The sequence below is a fragment of the Drosophila innubila genome, chromosome X, assembly GCF_004354385.1.
Source record: "Drosophila innubila isolate TH190305 chromosome X, UK_Dinn_1.0, whole genome shotgun sequence".
NCBI classification, from domain to species: domain Eukaryota; kingdom Metazoa; phylum Arthropoda; class Insecta; order Diptera; family Drosophilidae; genus Drosophila; species Drosophila innubila.
Window position 1 is genome coordinate 28,705,024 of NC_047626.1, and position 24,976 is coordinate 28,729,999.

Genomic DNA, 24,976 nt, shown 5'->3' on the forward strand with positions numbered 1-24,976 from the left:
AGGTAGATTTATTGCATGACATTTCAATTGTTAGACAAACAGCTGGACGAGAACTGAGCCAAGCCATAACTACAACCAGAAGCTGCTGCACTTGTAGCCAAGGCCGAAAGACGCTGGCACTAAAACAAAAAACAAAATGCAACAAAAAAACAACCGACAACAACACTGTGGCAATGCGTTAGGCGTGGCTTGTGGGCGTGGCTGGGTGGGAAGGTATGTAGGTGTGGACCAAAAGCTGCTATGCTGGGGCACAAAATGTCAGTAGCAATTAACACGGCAAGCGAGGCAAACATGGCCAAAAGACGCAAAGCAAGTGCTCAAAATAACTGACAAAACATGAAGAAAGATAGAGACACACACAAACACACACGCACACACGCACACACACAGTGACATTTGATGTATTTCCTTTTGGCCTTGTCGCGAGTGTCAAGAGACAAATGCAGTTCTCTTCTCTTCCCTCTTCTACGCCTCCTTCTCGGCCTTCTCTATTCAGTTGTCTCTCTGTTTATGACAACGTTCATACGTAACGTTTCGCCGGTCAAATGCCACGCCCATTGTGCTGGCGTTTTTATTGCCCAAGCCCATTTTTTCAATTTTTTTTAAATTTTAACGCATTTTTCTGTAATAGTCCATACACACAATAAACCTCCCCCCCCACACAAACACACACACACACATGAAATTTACATCTGGTGTGTGTGTGTGTGTGCGTGTGTGTCTGTGTGTGTGTGCTGAGTGGTTTGGCCTCTGCTCTGGTGCAACTGCTAACAAGTTCAATTTGCATTTAAAAAGGGAGAAACACATGTAATCTCAACGATTAGAAATTGTTAGCATTGAGAAGCACACACACGCACACAGAAGTGTCAGGGACTCACACACATACATATAGTGCATAAATGAATAACGTATGTATGCATGTTGCCTAAAAGATACTTCAACTTTCACCAGCTGCTTGAGGGGCGAGCGCAAAGTCCTTGAAAACTGAAATCAGCTAAGAAAATTGCTTAAATTTATGGTTTTCCCTCAGCTTAATTAACTTTTATAAACATTAAGTTTCTTAGACTGCTGATGATTTTGAAACATAAGTAAGCAACAAGAAATTAAGTGAATTGTAAGGAAATAATCTAGGTCTTAATCATCATAAAGAGCTTCAATTTTATTTCAGGTAGCTTTTAAAGCACATGAAAGCTGCGGTAAAATTGAGATTTGCTTAATTTTTGTACACCTCGATTGAAAGCACTGTTTAACATTTATCTAAGGCAGCGTTGGGCATGAAATTTGCAAGTGCTTGTGCGTCTTATTGGCGCCACTTTCGAAAACATAACTGTTTGAGCACTGCGAGCAGCAAGAGCAAAGGCGTGCCCACCGCTGACTTAAAGCATTAAGCACATGCAGGATCTACTTAATTTAAGCTCAAAGTCATAGCTGTTGAAAGCTCTTGCTAAATTTCGCTTTAAGTAAAAGCTTTGTTGTTGTTTACTGTCTAAATTAGTGTGGTACTTTTAATCTGTCAATCAATTGATTTACTTTTGTGTAATGAAACACTTTTACAATATAAACTTTATCAACAACCCACGCAAAAATCATTCTCGCTTCCAAAAGACTTTTTTGTGTGTTTGTTACTATTTGACTCAAACACACACTTGCATATATGTACATACATACATACGTATATATATATATATGTATATGTACGTATACGCGCACATACACATGTATATTTTTCTTCAATTTGTTCCTAACGGTTGCCAGTTTACTGAAAACGACTCGGGTTTTTGGACCCAAAAAGTGTGCAATGACCGCATGCAGCAATTTCTTTTAATGTGCTTTTAAAAGCCAAATCTACAGGTTTCTTGTTGTTGTTGTTTTTATTGCTGTTGCTACTATTGTTTCTCTATCTCTATCTCTATCTCTATCTCTATCTATCTCTCTCTTTTGCTCTCTCTGACTTAAGGCTCAACGCATCGCTGCCATTGAACACTGCACACACATTTTTCGTTTTGTTTTTATTATGCCTTGCACCAAAAACTAACTTAATTTGCATGCAGCATATGTGTGTGTCTGTGTGCCTGTGTGTGCGTAGATGTGGTATGACCGTGCCTAACGAGCTGGCCTGACTTCGAGCAGGCATAAAAATAGAAAAACAGCCCCAAAACAAACAAGCAGCTGAAACTCAAGTCTCGTTTTCAATAAAGCTCCACGACAGCACCGCACATTCATAAAGAAAATTGCAAAAGAAACATCAACAGGCAAAAGGGAAGAGACTCGAAGAGTATCAGCAGAGAAAATTAAAGAGAAAAGAAGAGAAGAACAAAGTCATAGACAAAATAAAAGGAAAGTGCATGGAAAAATTATGGTTGGCTCGTTTTGGCCATGATCATCGCTATTATCAACACCAGTTAAGCAATAATAACAACAACAACAAAGAACAAAATCGTAGAGTGTAGAAGACAGTTGAGGGTAGCGGTAGTGATTACAAGAACGCCTAATAAAAGTAGACAACGAAAAACAGAGAGCACACTTACACACCAGATAGAGAGAGGGAGAGATAGAGAGAGAGAGAGAGAGTGACAAAGGGAAAAGCGAACACTAAAAAACAAGGTCTAGTGCACGGTGCTTAGGTATGTCGAGAGCTGCTTCTGGCTGGATATTCGTGTCTGTAGTAAGTGTATAAAAACCAAATGAAAACGTTATACAATGCCGATAACGACTTAAAAAATACACTAAAACTTAGCGAGAATCAGAATTAAGCAGAGAGTGAGTAGCACAGATAATGGAATCTATGGATCTCAGATAAGTGTTAAGAAACAAACAAGAAAGTATTTCGATGAATGCGAAAATTACCAGGAACTGTAATCATTATAAAAAAAAAAATAAAAGTAAAATGAAATAATTAAAGATCCCCTTATGTAAAAATGGTTCACTTACTAGAAATGTATATAAATTTTGTACATATATTCCTTATAAAAAAGTCAAAATAACACCTTGACTTTTATTTTTGATTCAAAAAAATAAAACTCATAAAATAATTATCATGCTATAAGTTTAATTTTTTTTTGCTCAAAAATAATGATTATTTCTTAAGTTTTATTTTATTGTTTAAAAATAATGATTATCTTATGAGTAAAATAACAAAAATTATACACTTTAAGATCATGGTGAAATTGCATAGATCACCCTTAAAGAACAATGTTAGTATATTTCACGTTTTTTTTACAGTAACTAGAAGTGAATGATTTTTTCAATTGAAAAAAAAAAACAAAATAATCATTATTTACTGTCCCTGAAAATTACAGATAAATGATAGAAAATAACAAAAATATATGTTTTTCCAATTTTTATTATTAATTCTTAATTATAATATTAATTTATATGTTTTTATAACATGTCTATTATTTTAGATAATAAATAAATGAAAGTTATCTCGTAGTTAATGTTAAATATTTAATAATATTAAAAATTATTGAAAGTTTCCTTTTTATGATGCAATACTATAGGAGAAAGCTTTAAGCTCAAATTAATTTTACGTATCAGACAATTGCTAGAAGCAATATATTAAATCTCTAAGTTGCCAATACAAAAATGCATTAAAAAAGAGCTTATTGAGTGATTATTGACTTAATGGAGAGTCATGCAGAAATCTGCAAATCCACAGAACATTGTAAAGTTTATTGTTTTTTTTTACTAATCGCTTTAAGCTCAAAATATTTTGTAGAACAGCTGACAAATCGGCAATTTGATAGGGAGAGACAAATTTTAATCTATCTACACTCTACAAATTATTAAATCGTAAGATGTCAATAAAAAATTTGTACTTCAATTAATACTAAAGAGCGGAATTCTTAGATTAAGAGCACACATTAATTTAAACATGAACATCAATTTTTAATCTGCAAGTGAATAATTTGAATATATTGTGATTTTGAAACTCATTAGGAAAGCACAACTTTAATATTTGGGAAAATGAATCATGTTACATGCGAATGCATATAACTAATGTACTTTGGGGTCAAACTGTTGGCTGTATGGCTTTCTGCACAATATACTAAACGCCCATATACACATACTTTTATATGTATATATACATACATACATATAGAGTCTCGTATATCGAGGGAATGAGGCACCTGCAAGAGCTGTTAAAGTGTCGTTGGGCTGTTGTCATAGTCATTGTCAACGTTGTCGTTATCTTTATTTCACATCAACGACATTGTCATCATCATCATCAGCATCGTCATCAGTACGTCGGCTGCAGGGAAAAGGATACTGAACTAGACCAGGCCAGAACAGGCCTGGTCCTGGTCCTGGTCCTAGCCTCATCATCATAGTCGACAAAACAGCTATTGCAGCAACAACAACAACGACAACAACTACAATTACTGTGGCATCAGCAACGACAACAACAACAATATCAATGCCTTCATCAACAAAACACGAAAACGGCCAAAACAGGCAGCAGTTGAAAACGCAACACACAAAACACATATACATATACACATACATACCCACAGGTATAGCTATGCGACACACACACATTTATACACAACAAGTCACATCGAAATATCCTCAAATTTGAGCATTCGGATATTAACGATATGATGTTTAACATACAAAATTTAAGTACAATACATTTTGTAAAGTTTTAGGCTTCCACCCTGTTCTTGTCACAGAATATATTGCATATTATGTTAAGATACATTACTGAAGAAGAAAGAGATTGAGTGAAACTTAGCACTTAGAAACATTGTCAAACATTAGAACAAAGCTCTGAAATTTACCATACAAATATTTTTAATTTGGTTAATAAATGTCGGAAATTCCGTTAAAAAAAAATAATACAGGAGCCATCCCAAAGTAAACAGAAGTTTTTAAAAACTATCTCTATCTGATGGCTGATGCCTATGGATAGTTGACTAATTTAGATAGGTACATATAATTTAGATATATCCTGTCAAAATTGCTTACCATTTGAATAGATGGAAGCCAAGTTCTCACAATTCAGACGGACATACCGCCAGAATGCCCAAATATTGGCTTCTAATTGACAGAATAATCTTAAAAGATGTATCTATTCCGCGCAGTTCCCTATCAATAAATAGATCTTGCCACCAGGGAGAGATTTTTTTAAGTCTTGTTTAATATGGTGCTCACCTTGTATAAATATTTGATCTAACATACGTTAGCTAAACTGTAATTCCTATTGACCAAATTGATATATTGACAAATTCTGACGCAAAAGAGAAATTAAACAACTTTTTTGTTTATCTAAGCAATACCATCTTCTAGATAAATAAATCTTTTAAGATACATTAAAACTACTTAGTAAGAAGATACATTTAAACACGAAAGTTAAACTATTACGACTGTGTGAACTTCATAGAACTAAGTTGGTTATGCTAATTGCACCACAATCGGCACCGCTAACAGCACCACCACATTGACTTGAAAGTTGTGTGCAAAGTGCATTACCAATTTTTTGAATGCAACAGCCAAGAAAATAAACAAATTGAGTCAAGTGCGGAAACGTTGCGTATACGCAATGTGCTCTAGTACGGGAAAAGTAAAACAAAACAACGGTCAGCGAAACAGTTTCCGAGGGAACAAGAGAGAGAGAGAGAGACTGAGAAGAGAGGAAGCAGCGGAAAATAGCTTAAGCAAATTAAAACAAAAATATATGCATAAGTGACAATGAAAAGTTATGCAGCAGCATTTACTTTATTCGTAAATGCAGCTTGAATTCTTTACGACCAGCTGCCTCTTGATGGAAACTTAAAACTTGCAACGTGTGGCGGCCACTGCAGCAACTTCTCTTGTTGCTCTTGCAATGCGAATTCCGTTGGCCAGGGTAGGTAATGGTGGATGGGAGGTGATGGGGGAGGTAAAAGTGCGCTCGGTTTGGGGCTTGGGCTTAGGCTTTGGGCCTGGTAGACAGCTGCTCAAAAGTTGTTCGGGTCATTTAGAAAGTTTAAAGCTAAAACTGGCGGCCGTATTAGCATCAAGGATGGCAACGTGCCTGTCGCTGACGTCTGCCACCGTCGCGGTGGCTCTTAGAAGTGGAAATCTGCCTAGCAGCTGCCTGAAGTCAAGGTAGCTCCAGGGCATAAAAACGAGAGTTCTGATGTGCGCACAGTGGTGCAAAGCCGATGCAAAGTCCACGAAAATACAAAATACAAAATAAAGTGATATCCTTGTAAACTCCTGCGACATTGGCTTAAAAATATCCAGAAAGTTTTATGCTAGTTTAAATTTTTTTAATTTAAGTATCTTTTTTTTTAGGTCTACTGTTTTTCTTATATATATTTTTCTTATATATATTGTGAAGTGCTTTAATTTAATAAGGTAATTGAAAAATTTTTACATACAATTTACTGAAGCAATCGTTTTTGCCATTTAGAAAAATGCTGCCATAATAAGAGTTATGAGCTTAAATATATTGAGCTTGAAAAAAATTCTAGATGAATGGAAAAATGCTAGATTCTGGGATGCAGTTTTTTTGGAAACAGTACATACTTTTATTTTTAATTTTAATTATCAGTTTTAATTCTTTTTTTTTGTCATGAAAAATACTATGAAATAACAATTAAATTTTAATTTTAATTTACAAATCTTAAAATAAATTTTTATTTTTTTAAAATAAAAATTGAAAATAATAATTTTAAAAAACAAAAATTTAATGTAATAATTATTTTAAAATTTTTATTGTAAAAATTGACAATGAAATTTGTATGTAAATAACGTATATTTAGATATTGGAAATACGCCAAATGCCAAAAACCGACCACTTTTCCTTACGAAGTATTTGATATATATACATATGTACATATGTATATATACAAATCTTTGTTTAAAAATATTATTTAATATGATTAAGCTTGAGAAATGTTTTTCCAATTGATATTGATAGATAGTGCATTAAATAACACGAAGTCATTAAGAAGCCATTTGTAATTTATTAATTTCGAGTTGGTATTTAGGGTTTAGGAACTATATTTACTTTTGATAAATACTGGGAATAAACAGCTAATTGCTGTAATGATATTAGCTTAGCATTAATTCAGCCATATTTTTTTTGGAAATTTTAGAACACTGTGCTAATGCTAGCTGAGTGGCATCAGGTTGCTGCCCCGTAGGCCTGCGGAGCCGTGAATCCGGGTCGACGCTGCCACATCGCTGGCCAGCCGCTGCTGAGCGATATTAACATCAAGCGTCAGGGACGTAGATGAAAATAAAAATGAACTTTTGTTAAGATGCCATGCAGCAGGTTGTTCTATTTGGAACTGCGTGTGTGTCTGTGCGACTCTGTGTGTGTGAGTGTGACTCTGTGTGTGTGTGTGTGTGTGTGTGTGTGTGTGTGTGTGTGTGTGTGTGTGTAGGCAATAGCTACAAAAAGTTCTAAACAGGCAGCAGGCGCGTGTGTTGTGCCCGCAGCTACTTACGAGTATGACAGCAAAGGTAGAAACACTGGCAGGTGGGGCGAAGAGTATGGCAAAGTTGTTTAGGCCAGGTTGAGTATGACTTGGATGTTAAACAGATTTTGGTTACGGTCATGGTTTTGCCATTGTTGTTGTTGGTTTGTGGCTACCTCTAGTATAGAAATTTTAAATGTCAAGGTGTTGATTACGCGTGCCAAAGCTCACTACAGTTCAGTTGAGTTAAGTTTTGGATTCGGTCACATCAAGTCCAAAGGACGACGAATGGACATAACATAATTGCCTGCCGGCTCTGAATGTATATTTTGTGGATTATGAGGTCAAGTGGCGTTTGGCAGCCAATGAAATATAATCTTAAGAGGCGAAACACATTACAAATGCCTCTCAGCTGACTCTGTGACCTGTAATTAACACCATTCAACTGGTCAGAGGTTAAGCTGTGCGGTTTATGAGAGTTTACTCTCATTATATTTATACGCAGTTTGCAGTTTTAGCAATTAGCCAAAAGTTATGCCAAATTCTCAATTTGCAAACGTCTCGACAAAATAGAAGACAATTTTTTAACTGTCTGCACAGATTTACTTTTTTTTTTTTGTAGGCCCAACAGCGGCTAATTGATTTCTTCTTTCTTTTTTTGAAATGCAATCAGCTGCATTGTTCTTTGCTTTCCTCAGATGCCTCGGTGGCGAAAGTTTAGCATGCTGCAAATTCGCTAAGCCAACGCGACTCAATTTCAATTTCGCAACCGGAAACCGGAAGTGGAAGTGAAAGAGGCAGTGGCAGCGCCATTTATGTGTAAGCGTCCAAAGAAGTCGCTCATGTTTATTCAGCGAATGCAGCCACCGTCTGACAGCTTTTGGCACCCGCTCTGGCCACATCACAGCCCAGTTTCCTCCCTTGCCTATTGCTTCCTGGGCTGGGGCTGCCAACTTGCGTCAAGATTTGCGGCTAGAGCGAGTTTTTAGTATATTGTTAACAAGTAAAATGAAAACGTAAATGTTTGAAAATTAGATTTTGCCCGAGTCGCTTTTGTTTAGACTTTCCTCAAGGGAGAAAGGGTTTTGTTTCGGCCAGTATGTGTGTGCATGTATGTGCATGTGTGTGTCCGTGGTCTATGGTATGTGTGTGTGCACTGAGGTGTTGCCTAGTTTCTGGCTTGTTAGTTAGTTAAAAAGTTTTTGCGTGCAATTAAAATGCTGCGCAAAAAGTTTGCTTCTACATTGTTCTTAATTTTTTCTTAGTTTTTGCAGTTTGCCAAAGCCAAATACAAATGAACAGAATTGTCTCCAATGCGTGTCTGATGTGTGTGTATGTGTGTGTGTGTGTGTGTGTGTCTGCAGTCACAAAGTGTACAAGTCCTGTGGCGATTGCCTGATTGTTTTCTTAGCCACAGCAACAGCAGCATCGAATGGAAAGAAAGTTCGTTATCAGCGACATTTTGGCGTACAAATAGTAAACAGATCGCATTTCTCAGCTTTCAATTCTCAGTTTTCAGTGCACACAGCTCTTTTTGTTTAGTTCTCATTTCTCAATTGTGAGCTGCCAGCTTAACAGTTTGCACTGCGAGCGAGCTGCCAATGACAACGTTAATGAATTTTCCAGCTCAAAGAAACTTAAATCAAATCAGAATCTCGACGTAGGAGTATTTAACCACAGTTGATAATTAGCTGATGAACATGCATAGTGCATACGTCGGGCGTAAGATGAAAAGTTTAAACTAACTAAGTAGAAGGCTGCATAATAGAACGTAACTATAATTGGTAGTAATGGATCAGCTTTTGCTGAAGAAGCATTTAAGAAGAATTTAACTTAGATTAATAATCAGTTGAATCATTGCAACAATTTAGTTCTTAAAAGGCAACATACGTTGGGCGCCAAAACTTAAAAAGATCCATTGCTTGATGCCTACAACATTAATAAATTGATGGTAATAATAAGTTAATAAGTATGTCTACTGCATACGTTGTGCTCCAGAATCAACTTTTGCAGTATTTATAATTTAAAACTTACTGTAACTATCAATTTATTATTGCTGTTAGGCATCAAGCAAAAGCTATCTTTGGCGCCCAACGTGTGTTGCCTCTTAGGAACAAAATTGGAGCATTTCACTTAAACTTATATTCTGTTATTGCATTGCTTCAAGTAGCAAAATACATTGGGCACTGAAACTTAAAAAGATCCATTGCTTGATGCGTAACAGCATTAACAAATTAACCCTTTGTATGGCATGCTCTGAGATTTTGAACCGACTATTTTTTTTTCATAGAAAACTTAACTTAAAAAATACAATTCTTTTTAGTTTTTTAAATTTCTTGATTAATTGACATTTTTTATCCAATATAGTTATTGTATTAATATTATAAAATTTGTATCATATTGACCAAATATCAAAAATTAAAAATGTTAATGAAGTAATTAATTATTCTTAAAAAAATAAAAAATTTAATAATGAAGTTTGAAACATACAATTTTAAGGGCTACTCAATTTCAAAAAATCACAAAATTTGCTTTTGAAAAGCGAAAAACATATTAATATAAAACCAGGAGGCAAGAACTAAATAATATGGATGTTTTAGATACACATGGAATCAAAACATTTCACATATTTATTCTAAGTTCCGAGAAATATACGTAAAATCGTCTTGTTGCGGATATGCATCGCGGCCATATAAAGGGTTTATTAGTTAATAATTATAACTACTGCACACGTTGGGCGCCAGCATATTATGTTAATTCATTGGTCCAAGTTTCAACATACGTTAGGCGCCGAAACTTAAAAAGATTAATTTTAACAGTATTTTATATTTAATTCCTTTCGATTTTTTCGGTTTATAAAAGCAGGAAGCAGCTGAAAATCGTTGATGTCAGTCATAAATAGTTTAACATAAATTCTTGCCAACTTTTGTCCTACTTCTTGGCATTGGACTCACACAAGGGGAAGTGGCCGTGGGAGGAGCGGAGCTGTATTCAGACAAAACTAATTGCCTCAATGGCCGTAAACAAGAAAGCTGCAAAAAAGTCGCTGCATACTTTGCGGCGCTGTAAATGGCAACTCAGCGGCAACTCTGCATGCCAAATCAAAATCATCATCAACCAACTCTCTACCCAAAGGAAATGGCAAAAAAAATAAAAGAAAATTCTTAACAAAATAAGCTGAAGAGTTGCGAAGCGCATTAAATCATTTCCGCACTAAAGAGCTCGACAGCAGGCGGTGGCGGCTGTGGCGGTTGCGGCGACTTCTTGTGGCAAGTTGTGCGAGTGCGACTGTTGCCGTTTACCACTATTTTGCTACACAGCATTGAAAAAAAAAATCTATGAAAAAACAAGTCAACACTGTGACAGCTAGGGTGTGAACTGCGGGATACCCTGTATACAGATTTTAGACGAGATTATGTACTTACTGTGTTTGTCTAACTTGTATTGATACCTTAAAGTAACTTTCTTCTTTTCTTTTCAAACACTTGACAGAGACAACAACTGGGAGATACGTGTATGTTTCCTATCTATATCTATTTATTTTATTTGATTTATACGCTTTTCGCGCATTCCCTCATTACAGGATATCAAAATGAATGAAAAGTGTGTCTCTTTTTCTTTCTCATGCAGAAGCATAAAAATGATTTGCCCGAAAAAAGCAAAAGTACATAAGTGTATGTGTACATATAAATATTCGTGTGCACATATACAAGCACACATATTAGTGCATTCATGTGTGTGCATGTGTAACATATTCAGGCAATTACTGCCATTCAGCGCATTTCAATTCAACTTCAAAACTGCCGCCATCGCTGCTGCTTCTTTTACTTCTTTTTCACTTTCGTCCTCTTTCTCCACTGCTCGCACACTGCTTCTACTACTCCTTCATCAACTGCTTCAGCAATAGCAAAAGTAGAAAAAAGCTTTTAAACTTCACTCAAGATTTTTGCTGTTCACGCTCGGTTCGCACATTTTTTGACTGTTGCCGCTTACTTAGTTCTCCAGCGTGCACTGCACCATGGACACATTTCAGAGTTTTTCCTCAAATCAAATATCGACTTAAATATATTTATTATCAGGTAAATAATTTTTAAGTCTCTCAAATGATTGAAAACCTTTAAAATGCTCTATGATTCGCACTTGTCAATATATAAGCTAAAGATCAGTGTTTATCAAAAGAATACATGCACAAATTTAGTGTAGCTCACAGTGGGCAAGGTAGGCAATTTTCAAATTGACTGTCACTGCTCAAATCAATTAAATATTTATTTTTATTTTTCCAACTCTTTGTTAAATAGTAAACTCGGAGAAAGCTTTGAAATTAAATAGATTTTTTGAACGTGAGTAAGTTTTGATATACAGGTGTGGTCAAAAGTATTTACACACAAGTTAAATATACTCGCTATTTAATGTTACTTCATATACATTTTGGCATCAATGGAAAGGTCTTCGAAATGCCGCTTGAATGATACAAAACTTTCCTTAATCCATAAAGTACCCATTGAATTTTTTGAATTTATGTAAAAATCTACTTTTTTGACTTTTTTAATAAGGCTTTTATATGTTATTGATCAGCACCAGCCGAGTCGATATAGCCATGACTGTCCGTCCGTCCGTCCGTGAGAGAGCCTAGATCTCAGGGACCATAAGAGATAGAGCAAACCAAACTTTCACGCACAGACTCCAAAGGAGCAGGTCAAATTTTTTTTTAAATTTTTGTTACGGCCGCTTCCACCGTATAAACACAAGGATCTCAGAGACTATAAGAGGTAGAGTAACCAAATTTGGCACACCGATTTCTATATACCCACGCAGATCAAGTTTGTTTCAAATTCCAGCCACGCTCCCTTTCACCCCCGCAAATCGCGAAAAGCCGCCACACTCACAGTTTTTAAGACTATACGTTTTTTATGGTAATTACTGTTACATTTTGTTATTATCTATTATCCTACTGAATCGCATCAAGATCGGACAAGGAGAACAGCAGTTATGGCGCATTAATGTTTTCAACGTAATACAAGTAATTTCATCAAAATACTTTTATATATATTGAAATAAGTAACGGGTATCCTATGGTCGGGATCTCGACTATAGCCTTTCCCACTTGGTTTTTTCTTGTTTATAAGTTAAATTATACACAAAACTTTAAGCCGGATCTGAACCGAACCTCGTGTGGTTCGGTTTTTTAATCATCCCGAACCGGATCACGAAATGAACCAAAGAAATTTTTACCCCGCGAACCCAAACATGAACCGAACCACTCTGTTACTTAAAAGGTTCGGTTCGAAAAAAAAAAAAATAATAAATAGTAAATCTCTAAATAAAATTTAATTTTTATCAAAATTGGAAATTGTTTTTTATGAAAATGTTAACTGTCAAATAAAAGTCAAAATAAATACTAAAACAACAAACAATTTATTGTTTTAAATTAAACATAGGTTCGAACCCAAATCTTGGGTTCACGGGATATATAAACCGGCTCGCAAACCGAACGTAAGCTTTGTTCTATGGATCGACCAACCGAACCGATTAAAATAAATAATTATGAAGTTATGAAGACCATCCTAATGAGATTTTCTATTGCTTGCCTTGTTTTTCTTTTTTAAAGTATGTATTGTAATCAAATTGATTTTTTTAAAACAATTAGTATAAAGTTATATAGTTTATAAATTTATTTAATTAAGTTGTCAGACAAAAGATAACTTTTTTGCTTTTTTTTTTTTTTTCCAATTTTCATTATTTTTTCCACGGTGCAGTGTAATTTTTGGACGAAGTATGCTGTTGTGTCTTTATCTGCAACTGCCGCTTTATATTCTTCAGCAACTGCAACTGCATTTGCCTCTGCCTCATGTTGCTATTATGCTTTGTTGTGTGTGTTGACTGCTGTGTGTGTGTGTGTGTGATGCGACGTTTTTATAAGTCTGCCAAAATGTAGTTCATATATATTTTGGCGAAAATTCATTTTGTAGTTGACATAACTTTGTCAGCCCCAATTTATCAACAACAATTAGTAGAGCAGAGACCGACTGACTGACTAGCTGACTCACTGACTGAGTGACTGACGTATGGCAAGTTTTTGGGTTTTTTGGGGCGTGGCAAAGTGTGTGACAAGTATTTTGCACAACGTTGCACAAAACTTTACCCAGCGTCTGCTACGAGTCGACTTACAACGAGTTGGCCTCGTCGAGCTGTTGATGAAGACGTTGCTGCCACATCAGCGATCCATGACAACAGCAACAACATTGCGTATGCGTAATATTGCCAAAATAATTTCTATGATTTAAACATCATTTTGTTTAGGCAACTCTTTTGAAAGCAAAGTGTAAGTCAAACTGGTTGTCAACTGGCTTATTAAATTACCATTCTGCTTTGCTTGATATGTATGCAAATCTACCATATAATTTACCTGTATTCGTGGGATAAGAAGAACGTGCCACGAATGTTGCAGCCATTTGGATTCTTGCGTTTGCCATTGAAGATCTTCTGATAATGATCATAGTTGTTTAAATTGACAGCGCCATCGAATGTTATCATTATAATTTGAGGAACCTGAAACGGAAAGCGAGGAAATATATCAGTAACCAATTAAGGGTTAATAGACACTTAATTATATGATGTGCACATTTGCCTTTTGGCCGTAATCTCTCTCTCTCTCTCTCTCTCTCTCTCTCTCTCTCTGTGGGTGAGTGTTGGCCCAATTAGGAAAGCGCTGACCTCAAAATCAGACGGGCATGCTATGGCATTGGAAGCCACAGCAACCCTGCAGCGGCATCGGCAGCGGCATTTGCAGCGACAACTCTAATTGAAGGTTTTTAGCATTTTGCATTTGCTTTTGCTTTTGCTGTCTGTGATATGCCTGGCTGAGCTTTTGGCTTTGCCGCCTGCCGCATGCCGCACGCCAACGTGGCGTATGCGCAACGCTTGTTGCAACTTGCAACTTGAGCATTAAACATAATTAGTGGGCTTGCAGTAAACCAGGTCGCTTGCTCTATAAACATATGCATAAACATATATATATATACATATACGTGTACGTGTAAATATACATATGCATGTAAATAAATATAATTTCTATAATCTGCACATAAACCGACTAAACCAAATTAATTTCAAATAATACTTAGTTATCAATAACATCAGTCACAACCACAACAACAACAACTGTCACAACAGCAACAACTTTAACGATTGCTAAAGCAATGCAATTCCATTACAAAAATTGCCACCCCATTGATGCATACAGAGAGAGCTCAGCAATCCCCCAATGGGCAAATGGGTGAATGGGGAAGGCAACGTTGAGTTTGAAGTGCCCAAAGGGAGCTTGCAACACTTTAAGTGCAATTCCATAATCAAAGACCGATGCAAGCGCGAGGCCAAAAGAATTGACGCGCCAATAAAAACAAGCAACAGTTCAAATATATTTGCAAACTTATCGAATTTTTAATACACTGCAAGTTTAATATACATATGGGAAATTCTCCAGAAATGTCAACTGCAGCTGAAAACGTTAAATTGATCTTAAACTTACATCTTGTGAAATTTTCTTGCGGAAACATTTTCGAGTTACTTGTTTAAACATTTTACACATAAATTAGTTCATTAATTTGAATAAATTAAGTGTTTCCATATTATTGCTTGCATTGCCAAAAGTTGACTTCCAAAATGGAGTGTTGGCATTATAATGATTTTTTAACGATATCTCTCTTTTAGGAACAAAAAATTAGTGAAAACGCAAAGCTTTATTCAATTCTAGTAATAAAGCTTTTTGGTGACTTAAAAAGTAAAAATGTAATTCATACGAAGTAAGCAAAAAAGACTTAAAAAAATGATGGAACAAAATCAAATCAAATTAATAAAAAACTACTTAACAAAAAATAAAAAAAAATTACTTCTGTTTGAGTCGCGTGCGAATGCCTTAGTTTTTCGAAATTTTTTTTAAAACAAACTATTGCTTAAAATTCACCTTAGCAACCATAAAAGTGCTAATTAAGACGTATAAGTTTCGCCTTTTGTCACAATAAAATAATGTTTTGGAATATGTTTTTTTTTTCACTTTGAATGCGTACGAATGTCGCATTCGACATTAGAAAATTATGCAAATTTATCGATAGTTAATATAACATTAATTTGGCATACCTTTGACAACTAAACCACAATTATCTTGATAAATAATATTACGAAATTTTTTCTAATATTCAGAAATTTTAAATTATATAATTTTTATTAATTTTTGAAAAATTGTTCCTATGACAGCTAAATACTATAATAATAGGATCTTAGCTACATTTGTTTAGGATGTATTAGATAATAGCTTTCCTATGACACCTATTTGATATAGTGGACCGATTTGTACCAGCTTCGGTAAGGATGTATAAGCAGGTATTTCACGCACTTTGACTCTTCGATCAGTCTACACGATTTGACGGACTTGTCTGACGATCTCTGGGATAATCACCTCTTTGGGTCTTCCCGAACGTTTCGAGTCTTCAGTGCTCGTACGACTTTGTTTAAAGTTGGAATACCAACCGCAAATGGTTGATTTACCTGGAGCAGAGACCCCGTATTGCTTATCAAGCCATGTCTTTGCATCCGCGGCATTTTTTCCCATCAAAAAACAGTGTTTAATCAAAACACGTCGGGACAGACAGACAGACGGACATTACTATATCGCTTCGGCTATTGATGCTGATTAAGAATATATATATTTTATAGGGTCAGCCACGACTCCTTCAGCCTGTTACGCACATATTCTTTAAAACAAATTTAATGGACCCCTATACTTTTTTTAAGTACGGGGTCTAAAAACATCGAACAATTTGATTGCCGTCTTTTATATGGAGTTTTTCACTCCTTAAGTCAGAAATTTCATCCTTTTTTCAGCTATATGATAAAGACGTCAGATTTTTGCTAAATTTTTTCAAAACTCATTGAGAATAAAAGTTTTTCAAACTACAGTTTGATTTTCGACGATACGAAAAAGCAAAAGACGACTATGTACCATGTATGATCAAGATATTTTTAACACTGACAGAGGGACAGAGATATTTTGACTTAGTCTTGAATAAGAATATATATATATTTAATGGAGTCCACCGCGCCTCATTTAATTCATTTTTTAGATTTTTTATACCTTATGTAAGAGTAATTGTATCTATTTATATTTATATACCATATATTTGTTTTTATTTATTTATTATTATTTCTAAATTTTTTGTATTTAAAATTATTTTCATCGATTTTGACACCTTTTGTCTCAAATATCCATTTGATTGACAACTGGCGTTAAATAGTCATGGTGCCCCATGAAAAGCATGTAATGAAATGAAAATCGAATGCGATCAGCATAAAGCAGCATGTGAATGGCTGTGGCAATGGCTGACGAGGTGGTGAGATGGCGAGATGGCAACACCGAAATGCATTTTGCTTGAGCTCCACATAAAGCGGAGCGGCACGGTCTGAGGCACTTAAAGCTCATTGTTGAACACATAAAAAGGATTATTGTACAAATTCAATATTAATGTGGGCCGACTAACCAAGCTGAGACTCAGCCTTCACCTCAGACGGGGCAAATAGACTCATCTCCCACTCTCCCTCCCTCTCCATCCCTCTCCCTCGCACCCTCTCTCTCTCTCTTTCATTCTCACTTTCATTCATTCGTTGGCTCGGTCTCTTTCTAAGTTTGAACTGAGCTGATAAAATTATGCAGAGGCGTGAAACACTCGAAAGCATCGAACGGCGGTCAGCTTAAATGTGGCTTAGATGACTGATGATTATTATGCTGATAATGATTATGATGATGATTTTGTTGATGATGATGATGATGATGTCACTGCTTGCAACATGGAATTGAAATTTTCACTTCGATTTTGACAGCGTTTCCTTTCGCATTGCATTGCGTTTCGTTTATTGCCTCTGCCTTGGCTCGCCTTATTGAAAGGCATATTTCAAAATCCGTTTCCGGGCAAAATGAGTGCAAATGAACTGCATTTGCAACTTTTTTTCATCATCTTTCTTTCAGTTTTTTTTTTATTTTTGTGCCGAGCAACTTTTCGCTCGAATTATAAGGTAAAAATATTATTGCAAATATAATGAATGTGCTGCGAGAACGACAAAAAAATGCAGACGGAAGCGAGTGCACAAAATGAGATAGAGGCAGTGAAAGAGACAGAGAGAGAGAGAGAGAGAGAGAGAGAGAGAGAGAGAGAGTGAGAACGAGAGCAATAATCAATTTTAAAGGACTGACCAAATAAGAAGAGTCTCGAATATCTTTAAATATTTGATATTCATATTGCGCCAATGTCAATACACAACAAACAACAAACAAGATAAACGTTAAAGGGCATCTTATGCTCGTATAACATTTGATTGCAACAGGCTTTCAACGGCTCAATAGGTTTCAATTGCAAACTTACAACTCTCAAAAGGTTCTGGAATCTTATTTGACTTTATATTGCGAATGACAAATATATATTTAACGCTGTGCAGTGTAAAGTATTGAACGAAAGCAAATAAATATCAAAAAAGTTTTATTGAATTTAATAACTCTTAAAGAGTTAATGAAAGCACATTTGATTGACACAATTATCTATTTTAAGGGTCATCTTTAGCTGCAACTCGATTCACTTGAAATTCGCCGAAAAGTTTCATATGCACAAGTTGTTCGTTGACTCAATACGAGTTATCGCTTCATAAACTGCATCTGAATGCCATGCATGACCCATATGCATCCCACTTTAGCCAGCTTTCAGTGTTTTCTCACTCTCTCTCTCTCTCTCTTTCGCTTTGACTCTGTGTACGTTGATAATTTCTGCTTAATGCGACTCAAGTTTGCACTCCAGTCTTTGAGCAAATATGGCAGACAGCAGTTGACAAGCACCTTTGCCTGAGAGACAGAAGTTTGCCAGTCGACAGACTTGCTGAGCACTAGAGCAAATGGATGATAGATGGGTTTTTTATGCTGTTCTTGAGCTGGCTGTTAAAGTGTGTATGATGGAGGGGGAGAGCACTCCTTGGGGGGGTGTCTGGGATGCAAATTTGCATAGCTTAGTTGCTCAATCGCAGCGACAATTGAGCGGCTCATTGATTGAGTGATTGCAGCCGCGCATAAATGCAGCACCCTTAAACATCAACCCCCGTCCGACCGTCCGTCCACATTCGCCTAGAAATCCACCCTGCAGCGATATTGAGGGTCTGCAAAGTTTTTGTTGACACTGTGTGCCATCTTTTCAGTTTTTTCTTTCTTTCCACGAGCTCAAATCAAATTGGATTCGCATTTAAATTGAGCAAAGCGTTTTATTTAACGTTCCCTCTTCTCCCTCACGTATCATGGGATAGGCTTGGCAGCTTCTTGGCATTTTTATTCAGCACATAAAAATATGGGTGTGATCAACTTGTCACGAGAATTCTTTAGTTATGAGCAAATCATATAAATACCTCTCTTGAGCAGACTTGGATGACTTAGTCTTCGATATTATAAATTTGATATCTTTATTATTTATTTTATATACACTGGAAATTTGCATCGTTTTGGATAGCACAACCTTTCAATTATTTATATTTTCCAAAGATTTCTTAAATCTCATAATATATATATATATACATATATATGAATTTGTTTAGTTTTTCTTGGTGAAAGACTCACTGCAGGGTATCTTTTGATCGAGTCCACGCAACTTGGGCATTGAACATTTTCCTGTTTGCGTATTCTTGTGCACTTTCATTGCGGAAATTGGCCGCACTGTGAAATGGAGCGCAACACGTTCAACGATAATCGAAAATTCCACTGACAGCGAGCAATGGCAACACTGCGTATGCGTAATTTGAGTCATAGCACAAATGATTTGCCAAAGAAGTTGGCCAAATGTGCGCACAAATTAACCGCCTGTTTGCGGTTAATTGAGATGATATTAATTATAATTATGCGCTCCCACACACACACACATACATCGCACACACACGCTGTTGGAGTACAAACAGGCTGTCAGAAATTGAAAGGAACACATGTACGTACACACACACACACACAGAGTGAGATAGAGGGAGTAGAGAAAAAGGGACAAGACTAGAACAGCAGTCACAACAGGAGGGACCAGACAGCGCGACAGACACACATTTCAATTTCGAAATTAAGTGGCTCACTTGCGTTGTTTGTGTTGTGTATTTGCGTTTTGCTTTCTGCGTTTATGTTGAAAATCGGCCGACGATGTTGACGTCTCTGCCTCAGTCGCAGTTGCCGTCGCCGTCGCCGTCGCTGCCACTGCCACTGCCACCGCCACATAAACTTCCGTTTGCTTTCTGCTCGTATTTGACTTTTCCTACACTATGCAATTTGCGGTCTAAGCGCATTTGTCAACCACTTTGTGCGGTCCAAGCGACAACGAATGGAAATATCAATACAGACAATGCCACGGAAAATCCAAAGCCAAAGCCAAAGTTACTTCAAGTTGATGATGAACATTTCTGAATATTTGATGAGCTGGCGGTGGAGAGAAGACTAGGGGCTCTTCATATTCAATTATAATAAGATAATTTTGCATTTACTCCAATATATCAGTGCTGCCTGAATTTGTTGGCTCTCATTGTTTTTTGCATAATATGCCGTAAGCGCCAAAAAGCAAATTTTACAGAAGACAGTTTTTTTTTTTAATTTTCGTGTGTCGTATGTCGTGTGTCACTTACGTTATATTGTAATTGTCAGAACAATATCTCCGTAAATATATACAATTAACATTTAATATATTAGATACAGATGCTGTTAGTATTTATAAACACATTTGCAAAAAAAAAAACAAATAGGGCTGGATATATTGGTAATATGAAAGGTATAACAAGAGTACCGAAAATTTAAAATTTGAAAAGTGCAAAAATATAAATTATTAGGGGCTCCGCCCCGTGCTCATATAAATTATGAAGAATCGAATGGAATTTGTTCACAAATAAATTAAATTATTTAAAAAGTTTAGATTTCTGATACCACAAATTTGCTATAAATCTTTTGATATAATTGCCTTAGTTTTAAGCACTGCAGAAATCAGAAGTACTTTAAACTTTAAAACTTTAATTATAGGCTAAGCAATTTATTAATAAAGATAATATTTTGAAAGTTATCTCCATTATTTATATGTACATACTCGTATATAGATTCTAAGTTAGAGGATAGAGCATTCAACTATTTGTTAGGTTGCCATAAAAACATGCTCATGTGCGTGGTCTTTGTTGTTGGTGGCATTGCTATTATCATGCATGCGAAACCACAACTAATGTGCACTTCAAACTGTCTGTCAATTGGCAACAAACACACACAAACACACGCAGATACATACACACGCACACTAAATCAAATACAGATACACACATAAAGGAATTTATTTTTATTCGTCCTGTGTAAAACTGATTATACATATACTATACATACTTATGTATGTGGGGCTTAGATTTTGTGAATGGATTAAATGACACATAACTTTAAACTGAAGCCTGCAGTAAAATTCCAAATTATTTGGAATAACTCAAAGGATATCAATTTGCTACACAAATATTCATTAATTAACTCGAACTCTTTGTTTTCTTAATATCAATTTAAATGGTATCTATTTATTTATTCTTCCATCAGTGAGTTGACTTGAATTTTGCTTGTATCGATTAGGCAATTGTTGTTCTAACATCTAATGAAGGCTGTTATGCAAGGAAGCTGAGGAATGTTATGGAAAGAGTTAAGGAGATATCTCAAATTACCCTTAATTACGTACAGTCTATTTTGAATTCTATGCAGCTTTTTCAACTTTATTGAAATTTAATTTTAGTTAGAGTTAGTATCAGGAATTGCAAAAATTTAAGTTTTAATAAATCAAACCCGTACAAATTATCGAGATGAATGCGAAGGCTTCAAATATAATTCAAATATAAAAATTGAGAATAAGAATTAATTGCAATTGTTTTTAACATGTTCAATTTCATTTACTCAATTTTTATTAGTGTAATAAAACAAAAAAATAAAGAAATAACAGCAATTGATTTTTATATTACAATTTTTACTATCAGAATGTTTGAGTGTTTGTAAAAGTTGCGGTCCGAATATTAAGCATAAGCATAATTCATATACTTTAGGTTTTTGCTTTAACGTTTATATACAGATTCATTAAAGGACTTAGCTAAGAAAGTAGATGATAGTAGATTATTTAAAAAAGAATTTTAAAAAGCTAACACAACTTGAATATTCGACTGCAAGCACATATTACGTATACGCACTGGAGATGCAATGTTTTTGACATTGAAAAAAGAAATAATTAAATTTAACGAAATTTTATGAGTTGCATTTGGTTTGGGCAAAACCAAAAAGCACATAACTCTTGGCCAAATAAACAAAACCGAAGTTATTAAACAGGATATTCGAATCAACAGGAACAACAGCAATGACAACAACCTCAACAACAGCAACAACAACAACAACAACTCAAGCTGTGACAACAATAAGCTACGAATGGCACAACAAATGGCAAAGACAACAGTACAATTTCCTTATGCAAAGCAGCGATAACAGCAGCCGAATGCAAATACAGAGATTTATGGGAGCAGACCAAGCCGAACCCAGACCAAACCCAGACTTAAATACAAACAGATATGTACATTGTACATAGCCCCCCCCTTATACCACTCAGGTCTCCCCAAAGGCAACCGATCCCCAGCTGCCAGAGTCCTGCTCCTGTGTCGTAAAAATAAAAGCTGTCAATGCACTTGAAATTTATCGCCTTGCAAATTAACACTTAAAGGGCAGCAAAATCGAAAAACAAAAAATAAAAATGAAATATAAAAGTACGAGAAGAAGATGAAAATGAAAATATATCCATAAGTATAATACTAATACGATTGGGAGTGAGGGAGGCGCTTACCTTTTCAGCCTCCAGTTCGCCAGGTATTTGGGTGCCATCCTTGGAGCAGAAGCAGTAGGGCAGCTGACAATCCTCCGTGTTGCAACGCTGGGCGGTGTCAGCGGGCGCATCTGTTGCCGGGGCAGGTGCTGCAAGTGGATACAAGAGTATGGGTATGGGTAAGGGTTAACAAATCATGGTTGCTGCACAAATTAGTTTGGAAATTATTTAGAATCGATTTCGTTATGTGAGCACAATCGAACTACCCAAATCGAATCGAATGCCTTTTGTCTCCCTTTCAGCTCCGGCCAAGACAATCATCGAAAGCAGCAGCATGTCGAAAGTTAAAAGTCAACAAAATAACACAATGCAATACAAATATCAATAAGGCAGGCAGTCAGCCAAACAACGTGCAAAATGTGCAAGAAACAAGTTAAAAGAAAGTTAACATTGACTGCAGAGGGAGAGAAAGAGAGAGAGAGAGAAAGCGAGAGAGAGAGAGAAGACTACAAATAACCAGCGGCTAAATCCCTGCTTTACTCGAATCTCTTTCCTTGCCACCAAACAGCTCGGCAAAAGCCCAGCCAACAAACCAATCCCAAACGCAAAACCCTTTCGGGGCATCTTTTTGGCATAGTTATTTGCATATGTGGGCGTTGGGCGTGACAACTGTATATATGTGTGTGTGTGTGTGTTTCTGTTTGGGCCAAAACTCAATGGAATTCAATTGGCATTTTTTGTTTTTATTTTCTTTTTTTTGTTGTTTTGTGATCGAGTAAACAAATTCGCTTAAAGTCCACAAAACAAAAGGTTGCCCATGCACATGTGTTTACAGAACAAAGCCAGTTGGATAGAGAGTGTGAGAAAGAAAGAGAGGGGGATATTGAGGTAAAGAAAGAGAGGGCAAGCATACCAACAGGTAAAACCAGCATTAGTCATGCACTGAGCCACATGGGCCACGCCCCAAAGCCATATTCAGGGGCCAGGCAGCAGCAAATATTAAATGCATTTCCTGCGCCTCGCTGCGTTCAATCAATGGATATAGCTGATTCACTAACCCACTCAGACTCTCCCCACTCCCCTGTACACTCTTCACTTTCCCTCCTCACAGTGCTTCTTTTAGCCCCTGCAGCGAGAATTTGTTGTTGTGCTTGTTGCTGTGCGGGAGTTGAAGCCACAACTGAATTAACGCCAGTCATCGAAACGATATCAGAGGAAAACCCACTTCAGTTCTTGATTTGATTTAACTGAAAGATCGTTTAAATTAGTCCAGCTGGAACCCACGGCAGTGCATAAATCTCAATGGGCATTCGATTTATTTTGCAACCATTTGAACCATCAAGTATAAAGCATATTTATTAGGGTGCATCGATTTGTACGGACACAAAATTGAAAAATGGATCTACGGTCAATTCTTAGATGTTTTCATCCAGAAATCATAGATTTAACATCAATTCCTGGTCACCGCTTTTTAAGTTAAAAAATTTATTTTTTTTATAATTGTTATTATTTTATTATTAGCATATCTTAAGTGTTTTTAGTCGGATCCTGACAAGATTGGTATCAAAACTCTTGTTGGGACCAGTTGTCCTTAAAACATAATTTTCGTCCATGCAAGGACTAAAAACACAAAATTTTTCAACTCAAAAAGCGTGGTGATAAAATCTTAGAACTGAACGTAGATTACCAATTTGGGTTACCATTTAAAAAAAAAAATCAATGCATCCTAATATTTAAGCTATTTATATTTATATTCTTTTTGAATAAACTCTATATAATTTCAATCATATTGTTTTAATATTAAATAATATTTTCATCCTCAAAGATCCATTTGGTTTATATTTTTCATTTATAGTAGATATTAGAGTTTTACCTTGAAGCATTATCAATACATTATCATCATCATTAAAAAAATGAATGATAATAAAAACAGATTCCAATAGCATTAAAAAATCTACTGCTAATGAAATGTTATTTCGGTAGCATTAAAAAATCCACTGCCAATAAAATTGTATTTCACTAAAAATACTTGGAAAATAGTAGTGCTTATGATATGTCATTTAACTAAAATTTAAAATAAAAAGAAAATTTGAAAAGCATTGCAATAATGATATACAATGAAAATTTTTGTTTTGCCATTAAATAGTTTTAATTACAACTCACTTTAAATAGCATTGAGAATTATTTATATATTAAAAATTTTATTTATTAAATATATGCTTGATGCAAATTCCATATAGGGTCCACATTAGTGTCTAGAGTCCATTTAATAGAAAAGTCCATTCTGAGACTTAAAAGAGTGGACTACAATATTTCAACTGAAAGCTCAAGCTCCAACCTCATTCATTTTTTGTGACAAACTGAACCTTCTTCAACATATCCGAGGATTCAGCCTTGGCTTGGCGATCTTGTGAATGGAGCAGCAAGAGATAATACGATCGGTTCTCGCACCCTAAAAAATGTTTTCGAATTTTATAACACAAAACTTTATCCTTAATGGTTTTTGCATCATCGGAGTATTCATAAGCTTTTATTAAGAAAAAATAAAAATAATTATCATTGCTTTTTAAATTGAGTTGTAATTAAAACTATTTAATGACAAAACAAAAATTTTCGTTATATGTCAATATTTCAATGCTATTTAAATTTTCTTTCATTTTTCAATTGTAGTTAAATTTCTACTATTTTTAATGCTACTGT

The 24,976-nt window shown here is 35.6% G+C and overlaps 1 protein-coding gene across 1 annotated transcript in view; it reads right to left on the minus strand.

The window, feature by feature from the left end:
* The window catches only part of LOC117793900, a 59,379-nt gene that overhangs the window by 14,995 nt on the left and 19,408 nt on the right, over positions 1 to 24,976 (minus strand). Inside the window, exons 4-5 of the mRNA XM_034634341.1 lie at positions 22,298 to 22,425; positions 13,816 to 13,958 (exon numbers count right to left, since the gene is read on the minus strand). Coding sequence (XP_034490232.1) covers positions 13,816 to 13,958; positions 22,298 to 22,425 — 271 coding nt within the window. The remainder of the gene's footprint in view (positions 1 to 13,815; positions 13,959 to 22,297; positions 22,426 to 24,976) is intronic.